The sequence below is a fragment of the Branchiostoma belcheri genome, unplaced genomic scaffold (genome assembly GCF_001625305.1).
Source record: "Branchiostoma belcheri isolate BF01 breed outbred unplaced genomic scaffold, Haploidv18h27 scaffold94, whole genome shotgun sequence".
NCBI lineage: Eukaryota > Metazoa > Chordata > Leptocardii > Amphioxiformes > Branchiostomatidae > Branchiostoma > Branchiostoma belcheri.
The window spans coordinates 748,147-775,504 of NW_017804620.1; the positions used below are offsets into that span (position 1 = coordinate 748,147).

A 27,358-nucleotide genomic window follows, 5' to 3' on the forward strand; every position below is an offset into this window, starting at 1 on the left:
CATAAAATTTACTAGGTGTGGCCTTAGGTGCAATTTTATGCAGGTTTCTCCTTGGAACAAGTTTTATAAAAAATGACAATTTTGTCGGCCTGCCTGGATATGTCCACCTCTGAATTCTGGTGTAGATTTGTTTACTACAGAGAAATTCTGTATCTGTATCTGTATAGCCGGTATAACCGCCTTTTGGCGTAACACACCAGCTTCGCAGGCACGCGGCGCAGCGGCAGCTGGCTCTATTACACCGATCGACTTGTTACACCTAACCCTTGAACTTCTAGCTCTAGACATTGTTTAAAGCTATCTATTGACAATGCCCCGGTGACAGTGAGTTCCACTCTGCGATAGTTCTAGTTCTAAATTATCAGGCTTAGGCCACACCAATTTAATTTCTTGGTTAACGGATTTTTCTACAAAAATAATGGAGCGGGCGGGCGAAAAAAAAATAAAAATAAAAACAGGCCTAGACATCCTATTATGGCCCCAAATGGTACAATAGGAGCCAATAAGTCAACACACCAGGCTGGTTCAAAATTTAAACAATGAATTTTGAACTTTTAATGATACCATTGCGTTGAAAGATGGAATAACTGTAACAACTAGGATGAAAAGGTCTGTTTTCAACTGTTCAGGGCAAAATATGAGCATTTTGCAGTTGATTCTGGATTTTTATTTTTATTTGCAAATCAGAAAAAAATGAAGCGGCGAATCCGTTAACCAAGAAATTAAATTGGTGTGGCCTTAGGTACAGATTTACACTTCTGGAGAGGTTCTTCTTTCATTTTGACTTTCTCGTTACAAGAGGACAAAAGTGTTATATAATAGTTGTACATTTGTCGCACTTGTAGATTCAACTTCTTTCTCATGACTTCTCAAGTGAAATGAGAGATGGCATTTTGTAGCAGCAGAGTAGCTACAGAGATGACAGTTATAACGGTGTTCCCCTCTATTGATTTTCCTATGTTGTTTCTCACCATCGTATCTTGCAACATGTTTGACCAAATTTTTTCTGTGTGCTGTAGAAAACGGACACTGGTCACACTTGTAGGGTTTTTCTCCTGTATGGGTTCTCATATGTCGGGATAAGTCACACTTTTTAGCTGTCCTGTACCCACACTCCCCACACATGTAGGGTTTCGAGTGTTTTGCCAGGTGTTTGTCCAAATCAGATTTCTGAGCTGCAGAATAGTCACACTGGTCACACATGTAGGGTTTCTCACCGGTGTGTTTTAGTACATGTCTGTCCAAATTGGATTTCTCTGCTGCAGAATAGTCACACTGGTCACACTTGTAGGGTCTTTCCCCTGTATGGGTCCTCATATGTTGGGACAAGTTAGCCTTGTAAGCTGTACTGAACCCACACTCCCCACACATGTAGGGTTTCTCACCGATGTGTTTTATTAGATGTTGGTCCAAAGTGGATTTCTCTGCTGCAGAATAGTCACACTGGTCACATTTGTAGGGTTTTTCTCCTGTATGTGTTCTCATATGTCGGGATAAGTGGGACTTTCTAGTTGTCCTGTACCCACACTCCCCACACATGTAGGGTTTCTCACCGGTGTGTTTTATTAGATGTTGGTCCAAAGTGGATTTCCGTGCAGCAGAATAGTCACACTGGTCACACTTGTAGGGTTTTTCTCCTGTATGGGTTCTCATATGCCGGGATAAGTCACACTTTTTAGCTGTCCTGTACCCACACTCCCCACACATGTAGGGTTTCGAGTGTTTTGCCAGGTGTTTGTCCACATCAGATTTCTGGGCTGCAGAATATTCACACTGGTCACACTTGTAGGGTTTTTCTTTTATATGGGTTCTCATGTGTCTGGATAAGTCAAACTTTCGAGCTGTCCTGTATTCACACTCCCCACACATGTAGGGTTTTTCACCAGTGTGTTTTGCTAAATGTTGGGCCAAAGTGGATTTTTTTGCTGCAGAGTAGTCACACTGGTCACACTTGTAGGGTTTTTCTCCTGTATGGATTCGCATATGTTGGGATAAGTGAGACTTGCAATCCGCCCTGTATCCACACTCCCAACACATGTAGGGTTTGTCACCAGCGTTATCCAAGTTGACTTGTGCTGCTGCCTGGTCTTCATCATTGCTTGTTTTGCTGTAACAGTTGACCTGGGAAACCCCGGTGGGAGACCCATCACAGCAGTTCTGACCAACTCCGGTGGGAGACCCATGTCCAGTCGCTGCCATGTTCAGCCTAACAGAAAAAATGGAATTGAAAAGATCAAGCTTTAAATGCTGTCAACAATAAAATTGGTTTTTAGAAAAAAAAATGAGTTCCAACTTTAACAAGCTCTACAACATCAACCTAATATATAACAACGTAACCCAACATAATTCTAACGTGTTGTCTTTCTGGCATTTGAATAAATTTGCTTCTATGTTCCAAAATCATAATTTGTGAGATCTTACAATCACTCACTCACACCACCGAGCTCACTCAAAACTGTTCACTATAGTATTTATTACTTCTACGACTACAAACAATGCGGACAACTGACTCCATTCGCTAGGCTGGAAAGAGATTCGGCAGTAACGTTACAAGTTTGCTCTATTATTACTGTTTTTACAAATCAGTTCTACGCGTTTCTAAACTGGTTATTAAAGCGTTATAGAATTCTTTACAATACAATTAACATTTTTATATAGGTCTACGTCCTCTAAAAAAGTCACTTTGCCTGATGCACGACGTATACTTGTATGTGGTGAGGGTCGAACGCATGTTTGGTTTCGCCCCCCTCCCCCAAATTCCACGATATTCACATAACGAAAATGTCTACAAATTATCGTCCTAGGACGATGCTCCTTCCACAGAAATGGTCTCAAACACTTCATCTCAACACCAGAATACTTTTCTGCCTGTTGCTAAGCCTTACCTGCTTCCTATGGTGGTTTTCTCTTCACGTAAACCGGAACTCGGGCAGCAGCTTTGTCGTCTCGTTGGGTCAGAGGTGAATGCAATGTGGGTCAAAGGTAAATTTCACCCCCTGATTATCCAGATAATATATTTTATTTCTGCCAACACTTTAGTATGATTATTACTGATTCCTACTGCACAAACTCACCAATATGCGCCAGTTTTGTTTGTGGTAAAGCATATTAATTGAATAAGTTATATGTACGTAATAATAATAATGATATATCAGTTATGTTTGGCGGCCATGAAAATTGAAAACGACTAGAATAAGTAGTAAAATTTGGGTGAGTCCAATTTCGTTGTTGTGCTGGAAATTACAGTTTAAAGTTACTTCGTAGAATAAGTAGTTACAAGAACCAACAACCCACTGCCCCTAGGGCCTGAATGAAAGGTTTATTCGTCAAAAACACATGGCAGCCACAGGCTGAGAGTAATACGTGTTTCACAACAATGATAGATTTAAAAATACTTAAAAATACTTAACCACATTAAATACAAAATGTATAATTAAAGGAAGTGATTCTAAACCCTACATTATACAGTCAGAAATCGGTATTATTTGACTAGCCCATGTGTTTCTGTGCTGCAGTTACTGAATGTTCTGGCAGAGGGCGCTCCACACACAGGATATATTTAATCTCCAAGCAGATCATATGGTAGCATGTAAATATATGTTGGCAACCTTGCAATGTTTGCAATGTTTTCTTGGCAAAACTGTGGCCACATAACATGGAGGCCAACCCTTGACAATGCCCGATGGTAATGTTTTCTTGATTTTGCAGCACAGATTTTGCAATAGAACGAAAAGGTGTATGTGACATTATTTTTTGTATTTTAAGTCTAAAACTGCATGGTTCTTGCCTTTTAGGTTTTTTGGACTTAAACCTAAACATTTTACAAGTACAGAACCAGTCCAGTGAAGTGGTACACAGCACTTGTCACATATGCGACGTTGTCTCCATCTTATGCATTGCCAAATGCCGAGACAGGTTGGAAAATCTTGCCGTCGAGAAGTCACACTGGTTACACTTGTAGGGCTTGTCTCCTGTGTGGGTTTTTAGATGCCTGGACAGATGATACATCTGAGTTGTGCTGTACCCACACTTACCGCAGATGTAGGGTTTCTCACCCGTGTGTTTGGCAAGATGGCGGTCTAAAGTGGATTTGTTTGCAGCAGAATAGTCACACTGGTCACACTTGAATAGTTTCTCTCCTGTATGTGTTCTCATGTGTCTAGATAAATTAGACATCTGAGTTGTTCTGTAACTACATTTTCCACAAATGTAGGGTTTCTCACCGGTGTGTTTTGTGAGATGGCGGTCTAAAGTTGCCTTGTGTGCTGCAGAATAGTCACACTGGTCACACTTGTAGGGTTTTTCTCCTGTATGGGTTCTAATATGCTGGGTAAGGTGGGACGTTTTAGCAGTCATATACCCATACTCCCCACACATGTAGGGTTTCTCACCGGTGTGTTTTGTTAGATGTTGGTCCAAAGTGGATTTCTGTGCAGCAGAATAGTCACACTGGTCACACTTGTAGGGCTTTTCTCCACTGTGCTTTCTCATATGTTTGTGCAAGTCTGCCCTCTTAGCTGCGCAGTACCCACACTCCCCACACATGTAGGGTTTCTCATCAACATGTTTTGGAAGAATTGGTGGATGTCCCATGCTGCTGTCGCTGCAACTTTGAGTTGAGGCAGGGCAGCTTTGAGAAACTCCGGTGGGAGATCCTGGACCTTCTGCTTCCATGTCTGCCTTTCTGGGGAAAAACAAGGAAAAAAAACACAAAATAATTATTGAAATTCTACATAGATGGTAGACTACTGGGTATCTACTGTATGTTTGCTGGTGTGTTGTATTGCCTATACTATAATACAGATAAAGATACAGAAGCTTGGACTGTGTTATACTAAAAGGCAGTTATACTGGCTATACAGATACAGAAGCTGGTGTGTTACACTAAAAGGCAGTTATACTGCTGGCTATACAGATACAGAAGCTGGTGTGTTACGCCGAAGGGCAGTTATACCGGCTATACAGATACAGAAGCTGGTGTGTTACGCCGAATGGCAGCTATACCGGCTATACAGATACAGAAGCTGGTGTGTTACGCCGAAGGGCAGCTATACCGGCTATACAGATACAGAAGCTGGTGTGTTACGCCGAAGGGCAGCTATACCGGCTATACAGATACAGAAGCTGGTGTGTTACCGGCTATACAGATACAGAATACCTGAATCTTGCTATACATGCAGGCAAAGGCCTCATGTATTTTGGTTTCGCCCCGCCCCCCTCCCCCATGTCGCTAACATGTACATTTGCCTACAAAATAAGCCCTACATCTTGTATTCTAAACGTCGATCATTTATCACAGAAGCATCCCATAGCCCTGCACTCAATATCCAAACACACCTCTCTAGATGCTTGTCGTTCTTACCTGATTAGGGTGAAGATTTTCCTCACAGAAACACCATGGCCGGCCTTGTTTACAAAAATGGCAGGTCAAAGGTGACAGCGTTTAAGGTCACAGGTTAACCTTTGCGCCTGATGACCCACATGAAATCGTGATTTGTCACCATGTAGTTTATTTACCATGTAGTCTTATTTACTTTAGTTTTTTTTAATTAATAGAATATTCAATACCGTTGGCTTGTGTAATCAATGACCCCTTGTATTTCATGAAGAGAACTTTATTGATATACGTTATTAAGTTCATGCAGTACACTAATCTGTTAACAGGAGGCGTGCGTGTACTATCCGCTAAAAGGCGTCAGAGGCAGTGGAAAAAATGGCCTCAACCTTGCTTCTTGAGGTGGCTGCAAAGAATAGAAATTGGCCAAATAGACAGATAACATGATCACACAAATAAATGAACGACAAAACAACAAGTGTACACGTTTTGAAAAAGTATATTCCAGATATACATTGACACAAATGTACAATTCAAAGCGCCTATGAATGATGTTAACGTTATATTACATGGAGGTAGTTAATGTCTTCTAATTCTCAAAATGAAATATGTACAAGTCTCGCACAACCATGTGTTGTACCTTGTATTAAAATATCGCCTTGTTAGTTATAATATATAATAATAATATCAACAATATTTACAAGTGTATACATATAAACAATTTTTTACATGAATCGTAACGATTTTAAATTTATTTAAAAAGTTATCTGGTTTCAACATGGATACATTTTGTGTTATGAACATATTGGCATATGTGAAGAGGCCATATTATAGAATTTCTTTCGACAATTTAGTACCATAGAACAAATAATTCGAGAAAAAATTATTTCAAGGACACAAGAAATGACAATAAATCAATTACAGAAATTAATAAAAATCGTAACTTTTAGAAATGGCCAGGTTGCCATGGTGATTTTCATATTTCATGACGTCATAGAAAGTGACATTCGGGGTTGAGACATTAGCCAGGCGTTCTCCCCTCAGATTTACATAGAATATTTTATTCATTCATTCATTTTCTCTAGGTTTCCCTAATTCTTCTCTCTAAAGTTTAACCCTAATTCTTCTCTCTAAAGTTTAAAGTGAGTTCATCTTGAATAGAATTTTTAAAAAGTGAATGAATACATTTCTACTTGGTTTGCCTGTCAAAAAGAATTCCTTTTTCTTTTGGTGGAATTTAGAAAAAATAGTTTTAAGAGTAAAGTTCCCGAACATATACCTTTTTTTTACAGAGACTCAATGATTGTGGGTGTTCATTTTGTGTCCAAGGAATTTCAGACCCTCCCTACCATTGCTCGTGGACTGTCCCGAAAGGTGAACCTTGCCCCTCCCGACATAACTTGTGAACCGTCCCTACAGATGAACCCTGCGTAAATCCCCCGACATAACTTCTGACATGTCTGAACCGTCCCTACAGGCGAACCTTGCTTCAGTCAACTTTAATTGTTGTCAAACGACCGAACCGAATCCAGCAGAATCACCTGGGGAAATTCACTCTTATCTACAACTCTTCAACTTTGACGAGAAACGTGCTTCCGCTAACCCCCTTTCCCAGCCTTTTCCCACGCTCCCTGTAACCGGACCCCCCTACGGGACCCTCGCCAACTCGAGCCAGCCCAAATTGATTTCTGCCCGTACAAATCCCGTGCTAACTTTACGGCGTGTTTACGATATAATTAGCCGAGGTTAAAGTAATATATGGCGCAGGTCGCTGAACCCTGGCCGCGGGAAGGTCTGGATTCAATAAGCGGGAATGTGGAGGCATGCCGAACCCGGCAGCAGTGGTGTACCCGGGCGCTCTGAGGAGACAGTCGGCACGTACCGGGCCTGGCTTTTTGTGTGGATCTCCTGACCTGGGAGACACAGAATACTTCCCGGGAGTGTGGAAATATGCCGCGCACGTTTCCAGGCCAAACACTGGGGTTACTATAGCCTCTACCAGGCTCCGGGTTAAGCCTCCATAGCATACCAAAAACTGGGGATTTTCGGGGTCTTTGGGAGTTTTTATGTGCTATTTTCTGATTGCATATAGACAACATAGCCGGCCTGGTTGAATTACCCCCGTTGGGCTAATCAGAAAACAGCCGAAGACCACCAAACCCCCAGTTCTATAAGCCTGCTACGGAGGCTATGACCTGGTTGGGGGCCCCCAAGCCCTTTTCCGTAGAGCGTAATCGGCCGTTTTAATTCTACGTAGAGCGTAGACGGACCCTCTAATTCAACGTAGAGCGTAATTGGCGCATTTGGCGTAGAGCGTAATTCGCCGTTTTAATTCTACGTTATGCGTTGTAGCTATCGGGAATTAACCGTAAAGCGTAATCGATTAATTGTGCGTAGAGCGTAATCCAAGCCGCAAACGGGAACTCGATGCCTCGCAAGTGCCGGCGCTCGAGGTCTTTCTTGCTCTACCCCCTTCTATACAATCGAACAATCCACTAGACTTGTTCCCAGAGCCATACACAAGAACAAGGCAACATATGGGAATGATCCCACAGTGCGCTGGGTACGAGATTGACCTTACCATCGGTGACATACAGAAGGACCATTGGCCAAACGCCACAGATGGAAGAGGGTAGAAGGCCTTAGAACCACATGACTTTTAAGGCCCAATAGGGGCCCTCAAGATGTTTCTTAGCGGGAACATCATTGCTGATCAATGGCCAGGGTAATGGAGGACACTCCCGAAAAGAGCAATGTCATCCCCGTCATTGTGCGGGTGATGGGTAACGCGGGACCGTCAGCAATCGGCAGCTGAGACGTTTTGACAAATTACGCTGTATTGTTTGCGGCCTTTTCTACCTTCGGACGACAATCCCACAAGGCTCAAATGTCCACTTTTTGGTGCACTTTTTATCTAAAGGTCCAAGACTTTTCTTTAAAAGACGGACTGATTTGTGTCACCAGCAAGGCTGGAATCTGCCGTAGGAAAACGGCTCACTTTGTCATTGAAAAAGTTATCTCTGATTTTTTCTTTGAAACCCTCTACAAACGCAGGAAATGCCATTTCAGAAGGTTCATTTTTCAAAATTTCCCGGGGAGCATGCCCCCGGACCCCCCTAGGAACCTCGCGCCTACGGCGCTCGTTGGTCCCCCCCTTCAAAATCCTGGCTACAGCCATGTTACCTCCATTGACGAATCGCCCTCCGATCTTCGGGCGATCGACTCGCGGTCAAGTTGGTACCTGCGGTAATACTGAATACCCCGTTTTGTATTCTATACTTTCAATATATAAGGAAGTGACCGCCGGTTACTACTTTTAATTCAAGTTATGTCACCTCTACATGTGATAAATCAAAAGGTTTTCACGCAAACATGCAGTTGCTAGGTGATTGAGTTCTGCATAGTGCGTTCGGAATCTTTCAAATTTAGCGTAGAGCGTAGAGAGGCGTCCGGAATTCAGCGTAATACGTAGCCGGCTCTCAAAATTTAGCGTAGGGCGTTGTCGGTACCCCCCCTTGGAGGCCCCCCTGGTTGTGTCTGTCAACGGAAGAGTTTGGAAGTTTGGAAGCCATTTCAAGGGATGAAAGCTAGCCTGGATGCCCCTGTTACTAGTAATAGACCATGGGGTTTGTCATTGGTAAATTTCCTTTGGGACATGTTGACCCTGGCAACAGTCTGGCACCCAGGCTATTGGCTAATTGATAATACATTGTACATGTACTACTAAGTTCTTTCACATCCAAGGTCGGTCTTGGAACAGCCCATCAAGTCTGTTCTTTAGTCATGTCGGGGCGACGTCTCTGCTGCTTCTATAAAAATAAACTCGTCTCCTCTTTGTTTATTAGTAAAAGAAGTCAGTCCGATCGCTTCACTGAAAGTTTCCACATTTTTGTTCCACTTTCACCCCTCCCTCCTTGGTGCGTCTTCAGAGGAGTCCACTCTCACTTTCACACATCACTCTCCCTTTCAGAAGTCCGTAGGGTCGTGTAGCTGGTACATGCGGAACACAATCGCTAAGAAGTTCTTCAGAGGATAAATAAGTTTCCCCTGCTTGAGTCCAAACAGCGCGATAAGTGCTATCCTCAGTACACAGTACGGCACTTCGTGTAAACCCAAGTTCGCTAACAAGTAGGGTTTAGCGAGGTGGGTGTAATCACAGGAAGGCGCTCTCAGCACGAACTTGAACATGGAGACGAACGCGACGCCGTACACAGCGTAGATCCAGTACGACTCGTACACGACCGAGTCCCGACCGGCGGCCAACAGTTCCAGCATGTCGTAAACCGTCAGGAAGTCGTGGATCATCGCCTCCGCTCGTACGTTGGACGCGAGGTCCTCCCGACCTGGAAGACGAATCAAGTCAACTTTAATTTAATGCTCAACAACTGAAACTGGTACAATGTAAAGCAAGGGTAGATACATGTACATGAACCAAACCAGTAGAATACCATTCTAACAGAGTTAATACATACTGAGACTAGCTATATCAAATTACAATTTTACCAAAGCTGATCTATTGTATGCTTTCTTGCGGAAATATATCACTAGACAATGTTTAGAGTTAGATGTTCAAGAGTTAGCGCTAGCTAGCTACTAGTATATTACACCGAACGACTTGTTGCACCTAACACTTATACCGCTTTATATATATACAGGTTAGCCTCCATAGCATGCCAAAAACTGAGGGTCTTCATGGTCTTTGGGAGCTTTTATTTGCTATTTTCTGATTGCCTGCTACGGAGGCTATATACAGGTACAGAATAACAGATACAGGTACAGGTACGGAACCAGATACGTACCTTTGCAGAACCACTCCGTCAGTATTAGGCCGAACACGATAACAGGAGCCGCGAAATACACGGCCTCGTCATACATCCGGGACCTCACATCCTCCTGCAGACGGGCCTCACGGAAAATCTGAGGAAAAAGAGAGAAAAAAAAATCGTTAGAATTTTTAAAACAAATTTTAAAACAAAAGAACATGACAATATGGGAATGAGGGAAAAGAGGAAAACATAATATCTACAGGCTATAAAACGTGTAACATTCTCGGAGAGTAGCAGATGTGAGTTCTACAGTCCTTACCGCCCATAAACCATGTTTATTTGGCCCATTCAAGCGGGTTAAATACTATTAATACTATCAAACCTCCTCGGATCATTAGGGTCATTTTGAACAAAGCCTCTCGTCAGAGTTTCACACTCTGCTCTAATAACCCTCATCACCAATACTTCCACTCTTATCTTGTAAATTAGCGGGAACTTGTTACTGTTTGTTTTCTTTCGCTGTCAAAACAACGCCTTCGGCTAATTATCGCTTTAGTGGCTCATTTTCACCTCTTCCCTTTTTTCTCTTGCGACAATTTACATTTCCGAGGAGGATCTAGATTTTAGCGTGACAATGGAGCAAGAAAAGGAACGACAACACCAGGAAAATCCACTTGTAATACAATGTAGTGTGGACAGGACAAAAAATAAATTGTAGTCGGTCATTTGTTTGAGGATATCTACATAAAAAAGAGAACCCACCACATAACTAGGCACGCATAAACATCGTATTCATGTCGATATTTCAGCAAATGTTGCTAATATCTACAGAAATACAAGCGACTATACGAAAGAGTTCTTTTGGGTACACCCGACATTATACGATGACTCGAACCAATGAGGCCTAATCAACAGTTGGTTGAAACCAAACCAAAGCCACGAAAACACGTGTTGTGTAGACAAAATAAACCCCACTCTTCATCTGCTTGGAGACTACACGCTGACACACAGTTCACTGTTCAGGTCAAATAAATTTGTAGCCTCTTCGGGAAGCGACTGGAAAGAGTAGAAATTGCCCAAATTTTGAGGTAACATGTCGGGGGAGTTGGTCCGCTAGAGAGTACAGCTTGCCGCACCCGAAATGTACTCTTTAGCGGGCTAGCCTCCATATAGCACGCCAAAAACTGGGGTTTGGGGATCTTCAGGGTCTTTGGGATCTTTTATGTGCTATTTTCTGAATGCATATAGACAACATAGCCGGCCTGGTTGAATTACCCCCGTTTTTAGAACTGGGCTAATCAGAAAACAGCTGAAGACCACCAAACCTCCAGTTCTATAAGCCTGCTTCAGTCCAGAGGAGGCCAACTCCCTCTCCCTTTGGCCGATTTCTAGTCTTTCCAGCCGCCTCCCGAAGCCTGGTAGAGGCTAACACGCTGACACAGTTGACTGTTCGGGTCACAGAAATCTGAACAAAAGAACCCCCAAACAACAGACGATCCCGACTTCTCAACTACGGACTGTCTCGCAAAAGCAAACAGAGGACAACTGTTTCGTTCTTCACCCATATTTGCGCCCCCTTTTCGTAAACAAACCAACACTGATCGTTTGTTTAGACAACGTTGCCAAGGCAACGGGCAAGAATGCACAACATATTCCCTATTGGGTGATTGCAATTATGGAAAAAAATCGACTCGATTTCCTATTGTGTCTAGCCTCTACCAGGCTTCGGGAGGCGGCTAGAAAGAGTAGAAATTGGTCAAATAGAGAGATAACAAGCCATGGGAGTTGGTCTGCTAGAGGACATTTGCTTTCTAGCGGCAAGTTATCTCTATTTTGGACAATTTCTACCCTTTCCAGCCGCCTCCCGAAGCCTGGTAGAGGCTACTTTAGTACCAGAATATTGTATCCCCGTTCTGGCATGCCTCCATTCAGTTTGCAAAACGACGAATCGCATGACAAAGGGAAACCCTGTCGGAACAACGGGAGCTTTCAATTGTCGGTGTGGCGATATTATTACCAGCACAAGAGCGGGGAGAGGTCGGAGGGGGTCGCACAAAGGCCTGCCAGCTGCCGAAGTTTGCCAGACAGGGGCGGGAGAGGCTTTGTTTGGTAGTCCTTGGAAAAAGGCAGCTTTCTTGTGTTCTATGGCTACAATCCTTTCCCAAAACTTAGTAAAAGAACGAAGATATTGCCTTTGTTGACGTGAATTACTAGTAGTTTTGCCATTAAACCGTGTCTTTATTTGGAGTGGGGACTATTGCTTGGAAAAATGAATAGGCAGCTTTCTTTCGAATAGAAAGAAACAACCTTCCGCGGAGCGACTCGCCAGGCCAATTTTACTCCGCTTTTTGCCAAATTCTACGATCCGTATTCCCATAGAAAGGGCTGGTGGAGGCTTCGGTTCTGTATTAGAAATCTTGAGTACAATAACTTCAATCCCTTGCTGAAAGAAGGAAGACATGGGCGGGAGGGGGTTTTGTTTGGGGCGGAATGGGGACTATTGCTTGGCAAAAAGGAATAGGCAGCTTTCTTGTGTTCTATGGCTGCAATTCTTTGCTAAAGAACGAAGATATTGCCTTTGTCGAACTGGATTAGTTTCGCCACCAAACCGTGCTTTGGAGCACATTCAGATGAAGTGGAGGTGATTATTGAGGCCTGCTGGAGGTTTAGCTAATAACTGTTCTTGGCTATAATCTCCAAAAAGACCTTTTGGTGGCTGCAATAATACATACTACAAATTGGCCAGGCCGTATGCAATACGCCATCCGAAACTTTGGGATAGCAAGGTCTTCCAGGGAAATCGGCTAAAAAAGTAAAACGGGAAATAATTAGCCAGGAAAGTGAGCCCGCTGTAAGTTGTCAATGCACTAGTGTACCGCCAAGATGTCGGGCTTTGATTTTTGTAATGGTATCCTATTGTTTTTGGTGGCTGACATTGACATTGTCTTCACATTTTGATACTGTCTAAAGTGTCTTGCAAATTTGAATGTATTGGACCCAACAAAGGATCTGCTTGGAGATAATACTAGAGGGCCTTTACATGATTGTATCAAGGATGTTATAAAAAAAGCACATTGATTGTATTAAATCACTTCAGCCTCGGACAATAGAATGCCAACAAACCGAGAAAATCATTCGATTCAAAGGCAATACGCAGCCAATAAACCCTGATTGTAATTATAATTTTATAACCGTCCCGTCCTGCAGATGTAAATGGCAAACAAAGTCTGTTCGGTTCCCACGGTACATGGGAGAAGCAGAAGTGAGCATCTGTCGCGTTTCCCACGCAAAATTCTCCATATGGCAGTAAAATAATCTCCGCCACCCCTCTGTTTTAAAATGGAATGGGCCAATCTCTAAGCAGATGTAGGGTGGAAGATCGTAACGATTTTCTGACAGCAATATTCTTGACAGGTCCTTTTTCAGAACCATGCTCAGGCACGGTTCTGGATAGTTCACGCGTATCCAGAACTGTACCTGGGGCAAATCTACGTTCCTGGATATGCCGAGACTATCCAGAACTGTGCCTGATCCTAACCCATTCAGGCATAGAACTAGATAGGCACGGTTCTGGATATAATAGAGACTATCCAGAACCGTGCCTGATCCTAACCCATTCAGGCAGAGAACTAGTGATAGGCACGGTTCTTGATATAATAGGCTCGTATCCTGACAATCGACGGAGAACCCAGCAGTAGGCCAACGTGAGACTGTCTTACCCCCACCAAAAGATCTGCTTGGAGATTATTTGTCCCTGTCAGCTGACGGGATTGTTCCCGCGCGGCTGGCGAGATTCAGTCCAGACTTCATTTTACACCATCAAAGACGCTGCTACAGAAACTTAAAGAAAGAAATCAATGGGGGCGTTTAAAGGCACTATCGCTGAGATATTAAAGACGCCGTCTCGGGTGAAATCAAGTAACCAAAGGGCGAACCAGGATGGCTAGAGGGTTTCAAACTTTCTAAGTAGAAAAAGAGGCCCAAAATCTTTCGACTTTAAGTTCCAGAGAAAATAACAAAATTGTCAGTTTGTAGTCCATGCTGTTGCACCCAAGGAGCTTCAAAAGACCATCCTACATCTGCTCAGAGTTTGTATGCCTGGAACCCAGGCTAGATTGTTTGTTGATGTTGCTAAGTTCTTTGCCTCTACGTCTGCCCGAAGATTTAGATGTGTAGCCAGGCCAGGTTGTGTGTTGTTGTAGCTAAAGTTGTGGCCAGGTCGTGTGTTGTTGTAGCTAAGTTGTGGCCAGGTTGTGTGTTGTTGTAGCTAAGTTGTTTTATCCAGGCGTGCAATCGTTCCCAGCTGGAGAAACAGGTCAGAATGCTTCCCGATCTTCCTCGCGACCCAAAAACGCTTCCTGACGACCCGCAAAATACCCGTAATGCAATCCTGACGACAGATAACTGCTCCCAGATTGATCTGTAACATTCCTACAGCCTGTTTGTCATCCGATTTGCAACCCTGAAAGAGCTGACCTTCCTTGCCACCAGACTTCTTTTGCAGGTTGAACAAATCGTAGAAATCGGCCTAAAACTTTTAAAGGGTATAATTAATTGGCGAGAGAAGGTAGCAGGCCATCGACGGCCAATGATCGTCGATGGCCGACTACTCTTTCCAGCCGCCTCCTGAAGCCTGGTAGAGGCTAGCTGTAACATCATTCTTGCAAATAGACATAATTTAAATTTGACTCACTTTAGTGCCGAGTAGAATGAAGGCGAAACACGGCCCTCCGCAGAACACGTTATACAGCAGCACGGCGGGGCGCCTACAGGGGGAGACAAGGAACAGGTCGTTATAGAAAATAATAAACTACTAGAAAAATAACATTTTCAAAGCAAAGCACATTCACATATATGGCGACAGGAGTCTAAATCCCTCCTAATCTAAAATTGCAACATTATGTCATTGGCCAGGTCATTGGGCAGGTCAGAGGTCACCGTTTGGAGAAGAAGACGAAACTGAGCAAAAACAATATGTTTTCCTCCGGTAATCTTTGTCTTTTAACTCCATGGGTAAACATAATACTTGATTGTTTTTCATGGCAGATGGGCATAAAAAACGCAAGGCAATGTTGCAAGAAAATACCAGGATGCCACACAACAACAAAAAATTCATTACAGAAAATACTAAACAATACTTAAGCTGCAGTTTGATTGTTTTCCATATTGCTTGTGAGCATGAAATACGCAAGGCAAAGTTGCAAGACAATACGGGGAAATCTGACACTGCCTGGCTAATTTGATACTGTCTTTTTGCCACCGAGAGGGATCTGCTTGGAGATTAAACAAAACTCTCGTTGGACACAGAGAACCCCCCCCCCCTTAGGAACGCCTGTTGGAGGCTAGCTGAAACCGAACCCTGAAAAGTTAATCCCCTCCATCACCATGTAAAACCCGCCGTTTGTGGATAAGATGTTGCAGGTCGATAATTAATTTCCCGCGTGTTTGGGCAGTAACCTGGCCGCAGTTATCAAACCGTGTGTCCTCGGGGATTGGCGATTCAGGATGGGTGAAAAAACACAATTGGGGGAAAATTATTCATTTTGGAGAAAAATGAGAAGACGATCGAGCTTACTCTCCAAGCAGAGGTTGTGGGGGAATATATTAGATTTGTGCATGTCGGAACTGTGGAGAGGATTGTATAATGCAATTTTGTCGTGTTTTTTTTTTAATACACGATTTAACCATTGCTACTTGGAAGTGAAACAATCATGATTCCTTTCACCAATTGTCCTTGTGTATTCTGAAGTAATTACAAACTGCACATAAAAGTCTAGTCACACAAATAACTAAAAACAGCTGAAAACCAAGCGGCAGAAATTGGATGGAAAACGAGACTAACAACAACGGTATAGTTTCGCGTCGTGACCTTAAAACGTCAGGCAATGACCTTGAGGTGAGTGAAGGTCAAGGAAGACAGATTTCTTGAGAAACGCAATCTGCCTGGTTTGAGTTTCTTGGGTCCACCTCAAGACAGACGTAAGACGTCTGGAGGAGACACCAGGAATCCATCTGTCTTCAATCCTGATAAGGCCTAGGAAAGAATGTTGTGTTTCTTGTTTCAGTTCTGAAAATTTAGGGTCGGTAGGTTAGGTTTTGTTTTTTTTACCTTTTCTTCTTTTTGAACTTTGGCAATCTCTAGTGATCCAACTAGTGATCCAACTAGTGATCCAACTAGTGATCCAACTAGTGATCCAACTAGTGATCCAACTTGTGATCCAACTAGTGATCCAACTTGTGATCCAACAAGATTTTAACGATTAAAACTTGAATGAGGCGAGGACACTAGCCTCTACCAGGCTTGAGGAGGCGGCTGGAAAGAGTAGAAATTGGCCCAAATAGAGAGATAAGCATGCCAAGGGAGTATGGCCGTTGAGAGAACAGTTCGGCGGCGAACTGTTCTCTCAACGGCCATACTCCCTTGGCATGCTTATCTCTCTATTTTGGCCGATTTCTACTCTTTCCAGCCGCCTCCTCAAGCCTGGTAGAGGCTACGAGGACACATATATTTTCAATGTCAACGTTGTAAAACCGATTATAGAACGTTTTCTCACTCAGGTGTCAGATCATGGAGCTTAAAAAGGTCGATTAGGCAGGGGTCCACCCCCAAAAAAAGTCTAGGGACGGCAGGTTTTTCTAGGGTCGGTCGGGAAACAGGAAACACAATATTGTATTTCCTAGGCCTAAGCACCGCTCCGGGCGATGAAAAATAACCTGAGTTTTCGGGGCGACTTTCTCCCCATTTTTTCCCGCCATAAATCGGCCCAGACGTCCCGCAAATAACTAGCAGATTGTTTGTACGGCGGTACATTCGAATCGCGTTAGTTGTAATGAGATAACGGGAGTTATAAGGCCAGAAGTCAGGATGCTTTAGTTTTGGGGAAACTGAGATTCGCGAAGGGCGCAGAGACCGACCTTAACCCCGCTTTACACCCGTGAGAAAGTATTCCAGAGATCGCAGCTACACGCGAAGGAAGCCAGACGGGCTTCGGTAACACGTATAGCGTGTACATGCGATCTCCAAGCAGATGTTGAGATGAATAGAATGGCTGGAAAAATGTCATGATTTTACACCCGTGAGAAACTGTTGCAGAGATCGCACCTAAACGCGAAGGGAGCCAGGCGGGCTTCGGTAACACGTGTAGCGTGTGCATGCGATCTCCAAGCAGATGTTGAGATGAATACAATGGCTGGAAAAATGTCATGATTTTACACCCGTGAGAAACTGTTGCCGAGATCGCACCTAAACGCGAAGGGAGCCAGGCGGGCTTCGGTAACACGTATAGCGTGTGCATGCGATCTCCAAGCAGATGTTGAGATGAATCCTTACGTTTTCTTTCGTAGTCATGATTTTTTACACCCGTGAGAAACTGTTGCAGAGATCGCACCTACACGCGAAGGAAGCCAGACGTCGGCACATATGGCTTCGGTAACGAGCCACGCGTGTGCATGCGATCTCCAAGCAGATGTTGGGATGTCAGAGAATCTTTCCGTTTTCTTTCGAGCTTGGTACTTGACTTACTTGACTTATGAGCTTGGTAGTCAGGGAATACTTAAGTACATGTATATGGCAACCAAACTATCTTGCATTTATTATGCGTGATATTATAATTCACGTAGAATTTAAGAAGCCAGATCATATAAGATTTTGTGTAACTTTTGACCAACATGTTTTGTTAAACGCAAAGATTTGTTGAATTGTTTGGCTGATCAAGGAGCTTCAAATATTAACTCATCGGGCTGAACTAGTCTACTCAAACTCAAAGAATACGACCCTACATCTTCTTGGAGTTGAATACATCTGGGGCTTGTTACACCCCGGCACCACATGTGTTCACAAAAACGCGCTATCACCACTGATCCGTGGTTTGCATATCAGCTCTAGCCTCTACCAGGCTTCGGGAGGCGCCTGGAAAGAATAGAAATCGGCCAAATAGAAAGATAACATGCCGGGGGTGCGGCAGAATGGTCTCTCCCAGTAGACTACTCTTTCCAGCCGCCTCCCGAAGCCTGGTAGAGGCTACCCCAACACCACATGGGTTCACAAAGACGCGCTATCATCACTGATCCGTGGTTAGCATATCAGATCAGTGCCGGATCGGTTTGATTGGAAACACTTCTCCCGATCTTATCGCCGAAGGAAACCGCCGATCTGTGCTGAGGAGATGGTATTAAATAAAGATGTCATGGATCCCTGACGGCCTGTATTAGTAGTAATGATTTCTCTCCAAGCAGAGCCTTGGGTTTCGGTATATTTTTGACGTATTTTGGGACGTTTTATCGACATTTCTCTCTTGTAACTGTATCTTTTTTTCACGAAAAATTTTCGGCAAAAGAAAATCGTATCGTGTTTTTTTTTTCTTTGTTCATTCTTCTTTTTATCTACCACCTTTTACTTCTGATATACTAGTACATTTTTCTAGCTTCTACCAGGCTTCTGGGAGGGGCAGGTGAAATTGTGGTGTGTGTGGTTCGCGCTATAAGAGAAAACAGTTTGCCGCTCCCGCATCCGTTATATTACTTTGTATCTGTCTATTCGGCCAATTTTTACCATCTTTCCCTTCCCGAAGCCTGGTAGAGGTTAATACATTCAACTAGACTTTCCGAAAGACCGTGAGAAAAACTCACGATCCCGGACTGGGACTGACCATCTGTTGTGAGATTACGCTATGGGCCGGGCCTGGGAACTGCCAGGATTATACATGTGTTATACGGGTTCTTTATTAGCACGTTAATGAGTTATCGGGATTATCCGGTTATTCACAGCGGGCCGTTTAAATCGTTAGCACCGAGCCGCCAAACACTCGCCCGTGTCGAATGTACCCACCGCTGTTCTATAAAATATATGGGTTCGAGTTTATTTGGCTTCAAACCTGTGTAGTTGTTGTTGTTGTCAAATCATGGAGGTAGAAAAAGCTTACATCATGACTTACAATCAAGAAAAAAGAGCCACAAAAAATCCTAGTCACCTTGTAATCTGTTATGCAGTACTCTTCAAGCACAGGTTTAGGCTTCGGCATATTTTTATGCGTCTTCATACGGTTATGTTTTTACAGGGCTTACTTCTTGTAAAGGTATCTATTTTTCGATTTCAAGTACGGGTGGTAATATATTGGTGACTGTCTGCACAATTTGCCACCAAAAGATCTGTCTAGTTGGAGATTAGCAGAGGAAAGGAAGCTAGAAACATACTGTTACATTGTTGTTTGTATCAAAACAAATTCCATGGCGGCGAAGGACGGGAATATTTCAAGGCGAGGGGTCGGGAGGGGTCACTTCTCACTCGACAGGACTGTCAAAATAGATTACTCACTTCAACTTCAGGAAGGTTAATTTTGTCTCCAAAACTAAAGGTTGCCTTGTATCCACCGGACTGTCTTGGTTACAAGAAGAACGTACAAATTGAACGAAAGTTGTAAGTTTGTCAACTAATCTAGTGACTGTTAAATTATTCTCCCCACTTGCAAGACTTGGCCAATCTCCACCTTACTTTTCATAAACAAAAGCGACTTTTGTTTGACACACCCAAAAAGAAATTTAGGAAAGGCAAACAAACTTTCCCCCGTCCTGTACCCAAAAATAAAGTCTAACTCGGAGTTTGTTATGCATATTCAGTACGGTAAATCACACAGAACAGCTGAATACACCGGCAGACCTTTTTGATGCTTGTATCTCACTACTCAATCAACAACACAATAACTTCTTTTCTGTCTTTGTACAAGCCGCACAAAACAAGTTGTACAACAAGTTTGCGTACAGAAGATACACTACGTAACAGCGTGTCTTCGCTGTCTATTAGCCTGGACACCATCCGGATTTTCGCTCCGCAATGCCCGAAAAAAATTAAAATACTGTGATTTTTTGCCACTATGTTTTCATTTGCCCGTACAGAAGAATTAGATTATTGTAATTTGTTACACTTGGACTCACTCCCCTAGCCTATAATTCTTTTTTTTTGTGTGTGTGTGGAAGTGACAGTCCATTACATGTATCTACAACACCTTACACCTTATAAGAGGGTCTGATAGAGGCTACTACATACACTACTTTACCCTCCATGAGATCACATTTGTGATTTGACAAATTACGTCCTTACAGAACGCACCATGCCGCCGCCCAGTCTGGCACTGCCCCGTATTTGGAGTAACTCTCCAACAGAGAACAGTTTTCCCACCACTTGTCGGTCCTTCCAACATGTGGCAGGACTGCTACAGACTTTTTTTACCTGGATAAATCGTAGAAAACGGCCTAAACAGGTATTAATTGGCGAGAGAAGGTAGCCGGCCATTGACGATCAAATTGGCCTGCAAGAATTTTTTTCATCGTCGATGGCCGTCAATGGCCCGCTACCTTGTCTCGCTCTTTTTGGGCCGATTTCTACGATTTATAGAGGGTCTGCATGCCCTTTTTCGTTAACCGTTATGGGCTATTTTAATTCACCGTTAATCGTTGCCGGCCTGCTCTAATTCAACGTTAAGCGTTATCGGTATATTCTTCGTGAAGCGTTATTGGTCCTTTTAATTCAACGTAAAACGTTATTTGTCATCCTAAATTCAGCGTTAAGCGTTAATGAATAATTCTTCGTTACGCCTAATTTTGCCTTTCAAAGTGCAGGAAAATGTGTCATTGAAGGTTTAAAAATACAAAATTTCCCGGGGGAGAATGCCCCCGGACCCCCCTACATTGCTCGCGCCTTTGGCGCTCGACTCGCGCTTCTGCGCTCGGTCCCTTCGGCTCCGAGCCAGAACCAGCTTTCCCGTCAATTTCCGGAAGTTTGCGGAGAGTTACAGAATTTTTTAACGAATCCATCAGCGTTAACCTTGACAGGCAAATTAACAAAATCTTGAGTAAAAACATGTAAACATCAGAAGGACCGACAAACACTCTCAACACCATGATTTGCCTCTCAAAATGCGGTAAATTGCGTTTTTGAAGGCTTAAAAATCCTAAATTGCCCGGGGGAGCATCCCCCCGGACCCCCTAGATTACGAGCGCCCTCTCAAAATCCTAAACTGAAAACATGCAAGCTGGCCGACGTCGACTCGGACTCACCTTTATTTGTGGACGCACTCGGGGACCAGGGCAGGTGGGAAACACAGGGAACACATACCTTAAATGCATGCTTCATTACATGTAAGGTTTACGTAATTTTGTCAGTGATCACCTTTCTCACAAAGCAAGATACTAAATCCAGTGCAGCTCGACAAAAAAACCTGTCAATTTACCGTTAAGCGTTGCCGACCCTCCTGAATTTACCGTTAAGCGTTATCGGCCCTGCTGAATTTTCCGTTAACCGTTGCCAGGACCCCCCCATGCAGACCCTCTTTATACAGCCTGCAAACGAAGTCTGGTGGAGACTATAAAGTCGCCACTTGTGACAGGCAGGCAAAAAATTCGGGGTCATGCCGGTCGTCAGCCATGCGTTAAAGCACAGACCTCCCTCGTAATTTATCCACGTCAAAACGAGAATAAAACGTGTGTCACAAACATGTGTCAAACCTAGCCCCCGTAGCCTCTGTAGCAGGCTTATAGAAATGGGGGTCTGAAATTGGTGGTCTTCGGCTGTTTTCTGATTAGCCTCCGTAGCAGGCTTATAGAACTGGGGGTTTGGTGGTCTTCGGCCGTTTTCTGATTAGCCTCCGTAGCAGGCTTATAGAACTGGGGGTTTGGTGGTCTTCGGCTGTTTTCTGATTAGCCCAGTTCTTTAAATTAAAAACGGGGGTAATTCAACCAGGCCGGCTATGTTGTCTATATGCAAACAGAAAATAGCACATAAAATCTCCCAAAGACCATGAAGATCCCCAAAACCCCCAGTTTTTGGCATGCTATGGAGACTAGCAGTAAATTACTATGTTCTGGTAGAGTGGTAACATCCTTGAAAGGAAGCCAGCCCTGGTCAAACCTAGCATTAGTCGGCCTGTAATTTGCCGAAAATTGCCGACTGCGTGTTTTCCGTCTGCAGGTAGTGATTTATCAGAAGACAGATCTACAGGGTCACGTTTGGTTTTGTGTAGCTGACACTTCGCTACAGGAGTCCAACGGTCCGAGATTATTACAACTGGAATTTTAAATTATGTTTTCTAGTTCAGCACGTTTCTGTAGTTTTTGTTCTCTTTCTAGTACGTTTTACACTTCGACAGAAAAACTAGTATTGGGGCCGGGTTTTAAGTTGTCTAGTCCAGCAAATTATAGCCTGGGTTAGCTACCATTCAGATTTTGCTCCGCTACGATAGAAAAAAGTTTATTTTCAGCGCGTTTCTGTAGTTTTTGTTCTTTCTAGCACGTCTGACATTCGGTTCCGTTCGACAGAAAAACTAGCTTTGCGGACAGTTTTCAGAGGAATTCATGATTTTCGAACAGCTAAGAAGACCACAAACTTCAGATGAATTACATTACAGTTACACAGCTGTATGTCACACAAGTTACACGACAACGGAATGTCATCCTTACATATGTGGTGTGGAAACGCTACCATTTCGGATATGTCGTAACTTTCACCATTTGAACCGGGGCAACACTTAAACGGGAAAGTGGCCATATGGACCCAGAGGTTAGCGGCAAGGCGGAATACCGGGCCAACATAAATATACATGTGGCTTTCCCTGCAAGTCCATAAATTTGTGTGAGAACAGGGACAACACAACTCTTACCTGGACAAATAAACAACAGGCAAACTCTCTGCAAGAGCTTTGCTGAGTCTTGATTAGCTAACTAACACTGTTAGCAAATTATGCACCCAATTTGTCTCATTTGAATGATTTTACCAACAAGAACAACCAACACCACTGACCGGTATAACTATAAGGGTGTTTACCAGCACCAGTCCTGCCTTTTTTCTGACAGCTTGTAATACTGCAATCTTTCCATTCAGCACTTCTGATTATTGTCGGGGCTAAGAAATTGAAACCAAACGCCGTAAAAATTCCCCGGAGCGCGCTAACACCTGGGCGGGCGGGCGGCGCTCCCAGCCCCGATGAAATACCGGGGAGCACCCGATGGGGTGGCTACGAGGCTAACACTTATCCGAACCAGTACGATGTCTGTTCGAGACTAACAAACAACAAACTGTACTGTTTTCTGGGGTCAGTCTCCTGTACACCACGATAGGGTTGTTTATAGGCTAACATTATCATAATTTCAAGATTAAACTGCTGTGATGTCTGTTCGTTCGAGGCTAACAAACAACAAATTCTTATTTTAAACCCTTACCACGACTGTTTTCGGGGGTCAGTCTCCACTACACCATGATAGGGTAGTTTCCTAGCTAACATAATGATAATCTACTGTGATGTCTGTTCGTTCGAGGCTAGAAAACCACAAATTTTAAACCCTTACCACGCCTGTTTACTGGGGTCAGTCTCCTGTACACCATGATAGAGTAGTTTCCAGGCTAACATAATCTGCTACGATGTCTGTTTGAGCAAGTTTCGAGGCTATAAACAACAAATTTAAACCCTTACCACGCCTGTTTCCTGGGGTCCAGTCTCCTGTGCACCATGTATTTTGTCGGGAAGTACACGAAAAGCGAAACTCCGATGGACGCGCAGCCGAAAATCCACCAGAAGGTGCCGACTTGCGCGCCAGCCAGGCTCGGGAGGACTCCCTCCCTGGTCCCGAGGTTCTGTACAAGCTGGTGCGCTGTCAGGATAGTCGGGATGAACAGGGTAACCCACTGCACGATCTCAAAAATCACCAGCCGAAGGGAGCCGCAACCGATGGAGTGGCTACGAGATTGATGTGGTCCGGCCATGGCCAGTTCCATGTTGTGCACGGACCGTTGTGAAGCGGTGTTGCTGTACATGTGTGTGGTTGTGGTGCTGTGGCACGTCCGGCCGCCGACTGTTCTACAACTGATCTTCGCACGGGTCGGGCCGGCAGATCTCCCAGGAGACACCGCGGCTGGGATGTACCATTCATTCTACGGTGGGGGCAGGTAGAGTCTGGAAAAACTGTTTTGCTTACGAAATGTATGTTTTGGTTTTGGAAAAGGCAACAACATCAGCGACTAAGAAACTAAAGATATTCGCAATTCTTAGACTGATTTTATGACAGTTTTGATTCAAAAAATCAGTACCCCTGTTAACGTTACTCATATTAAAAAGTAAAACTTTTTTTGTTGGAAAAACCCTACGGTTGGGATGTACCATTCGTACTAAGAGAGGTCGAGGCAAAATTCTTGTAGAGGTTTTAGATTTATTCTAACAATTCAACAGCACCGGTGGCTGAAAGCATGATCACATTTATAAGACATACGTTTTTAATAGTGTTAAAAACAATGTGTTTGTGACTGATTAAGTTTACTTGAAAAGTACTTGTTCAGCCGTTCTTTCTCAGCTATTCAAATGTTAGCAGAAAACTGAGGGTATACTAGTAATAAGAGGACAGACCACTTGGCGATGTAAATCGTCCTGAATAGGATTTACAAAAGGTCACGCAGGGTCATGTGTGGAGAATGGAGCTCTTTTGTCCGACCCGCCGGCCGGGGCGAGTACGGGACAATACACCCAGCACCAGACGCGAGCCGATAGTGTTTTCATCGGGCCTTCTTTTTTGTACCGGTATTTTTTCGTCAGCCAAACTGTGGCGTACTGGTGGATACCTCACTGCCAAATGTATATTTTGTAAGCAATTTGATGCTGACCGTCAACTTGATGCTGTATTGTGGCCATCAAGACATCTGCTTGGAAATGGCAGCAGTCAAAACGCAGCTATAATGATAGCCTGGTTACCAAACCTATTATAGCTCCCGAGTCCTACATCCCGTCCGCAAATAGAGGAGAGGATGTAGGACTCGGGAGCTATAATAGGTTTGGTAACCAGGCTACTATAATGAAGCAAAGAGAAAAGCATGTGTATCCCCCCAAAAAAATATAACTACATGTAGTGAAGTTCTTTAAAAATACTAGTACAATGCGGTACTTTCTAGAGCTGTATCACTCTATTAAAGCTGGTTCAAATGGCTGGTGATATCACATAGCCTCGGTGCCAGACTGTTGCCATGCAGACTTTTAATTGCTCTCACCCACCGAGGCGCCTGCTACGAGGCTACCAACCACTTCGGCAGTCTCCCATATTCAGCCCTCGATCAAAACACCCACCGAGACGCCTGCTACGAGACTACCAACCACTTCCAGGCCTCACATATTCAGCCGTCCATCAAAACATCCCCAATGTGCGGCGTATTATGCCGCATTCTTCAATAAGCAAGACAAATAAATAATCTGCCGTCGGAATGCGGACACCGCCCGGCCACATGCGGATAGGGGAATCCCTCTTTTGTTTCATCCTAGTGCCACACCAATTTGACTTGTTGGTTCTAGGATTTTTTCAGAAAAAAATATGAAGCAACAGGGGGAAAAATCCAGCCTACTCCTATGATAGCCCCAAATGCTATGATAGGAGCCATGAAGTCAACATACCAGGCTGTTTTGTAATTCAAACAATGAAATTTCAAACTTTAAATCAAATCACTGCATTGATAGATGGAAAAACTTAAACAACTCTGAAGAGAAGGGACTTTTAGGAAAGTCTGGACTTGATTCTGGGGCTTTTTTCTTTTTTCTTTTATTTTGCAAATCAGATCCGGCCGCCGGATTCCTTCTTTTGTTTCACCCTAAATACTTCTATACATCTTCATCATATTCCCATCAGTGTGTCTGTTTCCCATGATGGAAAAGTCATCAGGAGACCTGTAAGTTTTGCATGTGAGCGGAGAGATTTACTGAATTTACAGAGATGTAGATGGCAGTTTATAATCAGAAAGGCCGGCCGTGATTGTTAGTAGCCTCTACCAGGCTTCGGAGGCGGCTGAAAAGAGTAGAAATCGGCCAAATAGAGAGAAGCGGGAGTGACAAAGCGGTAGAGGCTAGATTGTTACATCCATTTTATGTTAGAACACAAAAAGAAGTAGAACTTCTATTTCAATACCGTGGAGATAAAAAGATACCTCCATGGTCAAACTTGATTCACTTCTGTTTCAAACAAAAAGCTTGGTAATCAGTATATCATTTGCATCCCCCATAATCTGTACCTCCCATCATCAGTGTTTTCCGTGAGGGAAAAGTCATCAGGTTTTACATCAGAGTGGGGAGGTTTCTACAGAGATGTAGATGGGAGTTTATAATCAGAAAGACCGGGCCATGACGGTTTGTCATCACACAGGAGGATCCATCAGTGGTTATTTCCCCGGGGGAGCGCCATCACTCTCAATCTCTCATCGGCATGGCAGGCGGGGGTAGTTCTGCTAATCTCCTAGCAGATCTGTTGGTTCACTTTTAAGAGGTTTAATATTCTTTTAAATGTCTGTCAACAATGTACAATACTCAAATACTACTTCATGTACAAACATTTCTGTTTGAATCAAATCGTTTTTGTAACATTCAATCCTGTCAGTATTTATATATGAGGGCCTGCAAGCCCTTTTTCGTAAGGCGTAATCAGGCCTTTTTAGCCTTCGTAATCCGTAGGCGGCCGTCCAAAATCATCGTAATTCGTAATCGGTACATTAGCCGTAACGCGTAATTGGTCGTTTTTATTCTCCGTAAAGCGTAATTAGTTACTTTTATGCGACGTAAATCGTAATCCATGAGATCATAAGAGCGTAGGCTGATTTCAAAATGGTCCAATCCACAACCAAAATTTAGGTCTCAAAATGCTGGAAATAGCGTTTCAGAGAGGTTAAAAATTCATTCTTTCCAGGGGGGGCATGCCCCCGGACCCCCCTAGCAGGCTCGCGCCTGCGGCGCTCGCTGAAATCTTGCCCCCCCCCCCATCAACATTTAAAATCTCGGTGGTTGTGTAGTGATATTCCCCCCGTTCTGGCAGGTGACATGAGTGGGTTAGGCCACGACTAGGAAGCCAGTATCCACAGCATAATTTTATAATATTTATAAATGTTTCTTCCTCTATCGCCATGGCTCAGTGGTTATGAAAAGGTTCATCGTCACCTATCGCCCAGTGCCTTCGGCAGCCGCCGGTTCGCACCCGATTTCGGGTGATTTTGGCACCCGCCAGAACTTGTCTTCACTCCAAAAAAACTCCTGAATCTACCGCCTATGCGCTTTATAATATCAACACAAAGTCAATAGTATTGACGTAGAACTATTAGTTGCTGTGTTTTAGACTGTCGGGAATCCTCATGATTTAACGTAATTCGTAATCAGCTCTGAGAATTTAACGTAATTCGTAATCGGCGGCGAAAATTTGGCGTAATTCGTAATCAATACCCCCCTTGCAGGCCCTCATGTTAATATGTACA

At 43.7% G+C, this 27,358-nt stretch overlaps 2 protein-coding genes and 1 pseudogene across 2 annotated transcripts; all 3 read right to left on the bottom strand.

Moving 5' to 3' along the window:
• Nucleotides 1-681: 681 nt before the first annotated feature.
• On the bottom strand, nucleotides 682-2,977 carry LOC109461592 (annotated as a pseudogene).
• Nucleotides 2,978-3,827: 850 nt separating this feature from the next.
• LOC109461596 (zinc finger protein 525-like) lies at nucleotides 3,828-5,418 on the bottom strand. Its single transcript, XM_019757973.1, has 2 exons — nucleotides 5,363-5,418; nucleotides 3,828-4,684 (listed from the first exon to the last, which is right to left on the bottom strand). The coding sequence occupies exon 2, from the start codon at nucleotides 4,672-4,674 to the stop codon at nucleotides 3,865-3,867; it is 810 nt and encodes a 269-aa protein (XP_019613532.1). The 5' UTR covers nucleotides 4,675-4,684; nucleotides 5,363-5,418; the 3' UTR covers nucleotides 3,828-3,864.
• Nucleotides 5,419-8,867: 3,449 nt separating this feature from the next.
• LOC109461556 lies at nucleotides 8,868-26,053 on the bottom strand. The gene is made up of 5 exons (XM_019757934.1): nucleotides 26,048-26,053; nucleotides 23,562-24,019; nucleotides 14,795-14,867; nucleotides 10,135-10,252; nucleotides 8,868-9,678 (listed from the first exon to the last, which is right to left on the bottom strand). The coding sequence occupies exons 1-5, from the start codon at nucleotides 26,051-26,053 to the stop codon at nucleotides 9,302-9,304; spliced, it is 1,032 nt and encodes a 343-aa protein (XP_019613493.1). The 3' UTR covers nucleotides 8,868-9,301.
• Nucleotides 26,054-27,358: the final 1,305 nt, after the last annotated feature.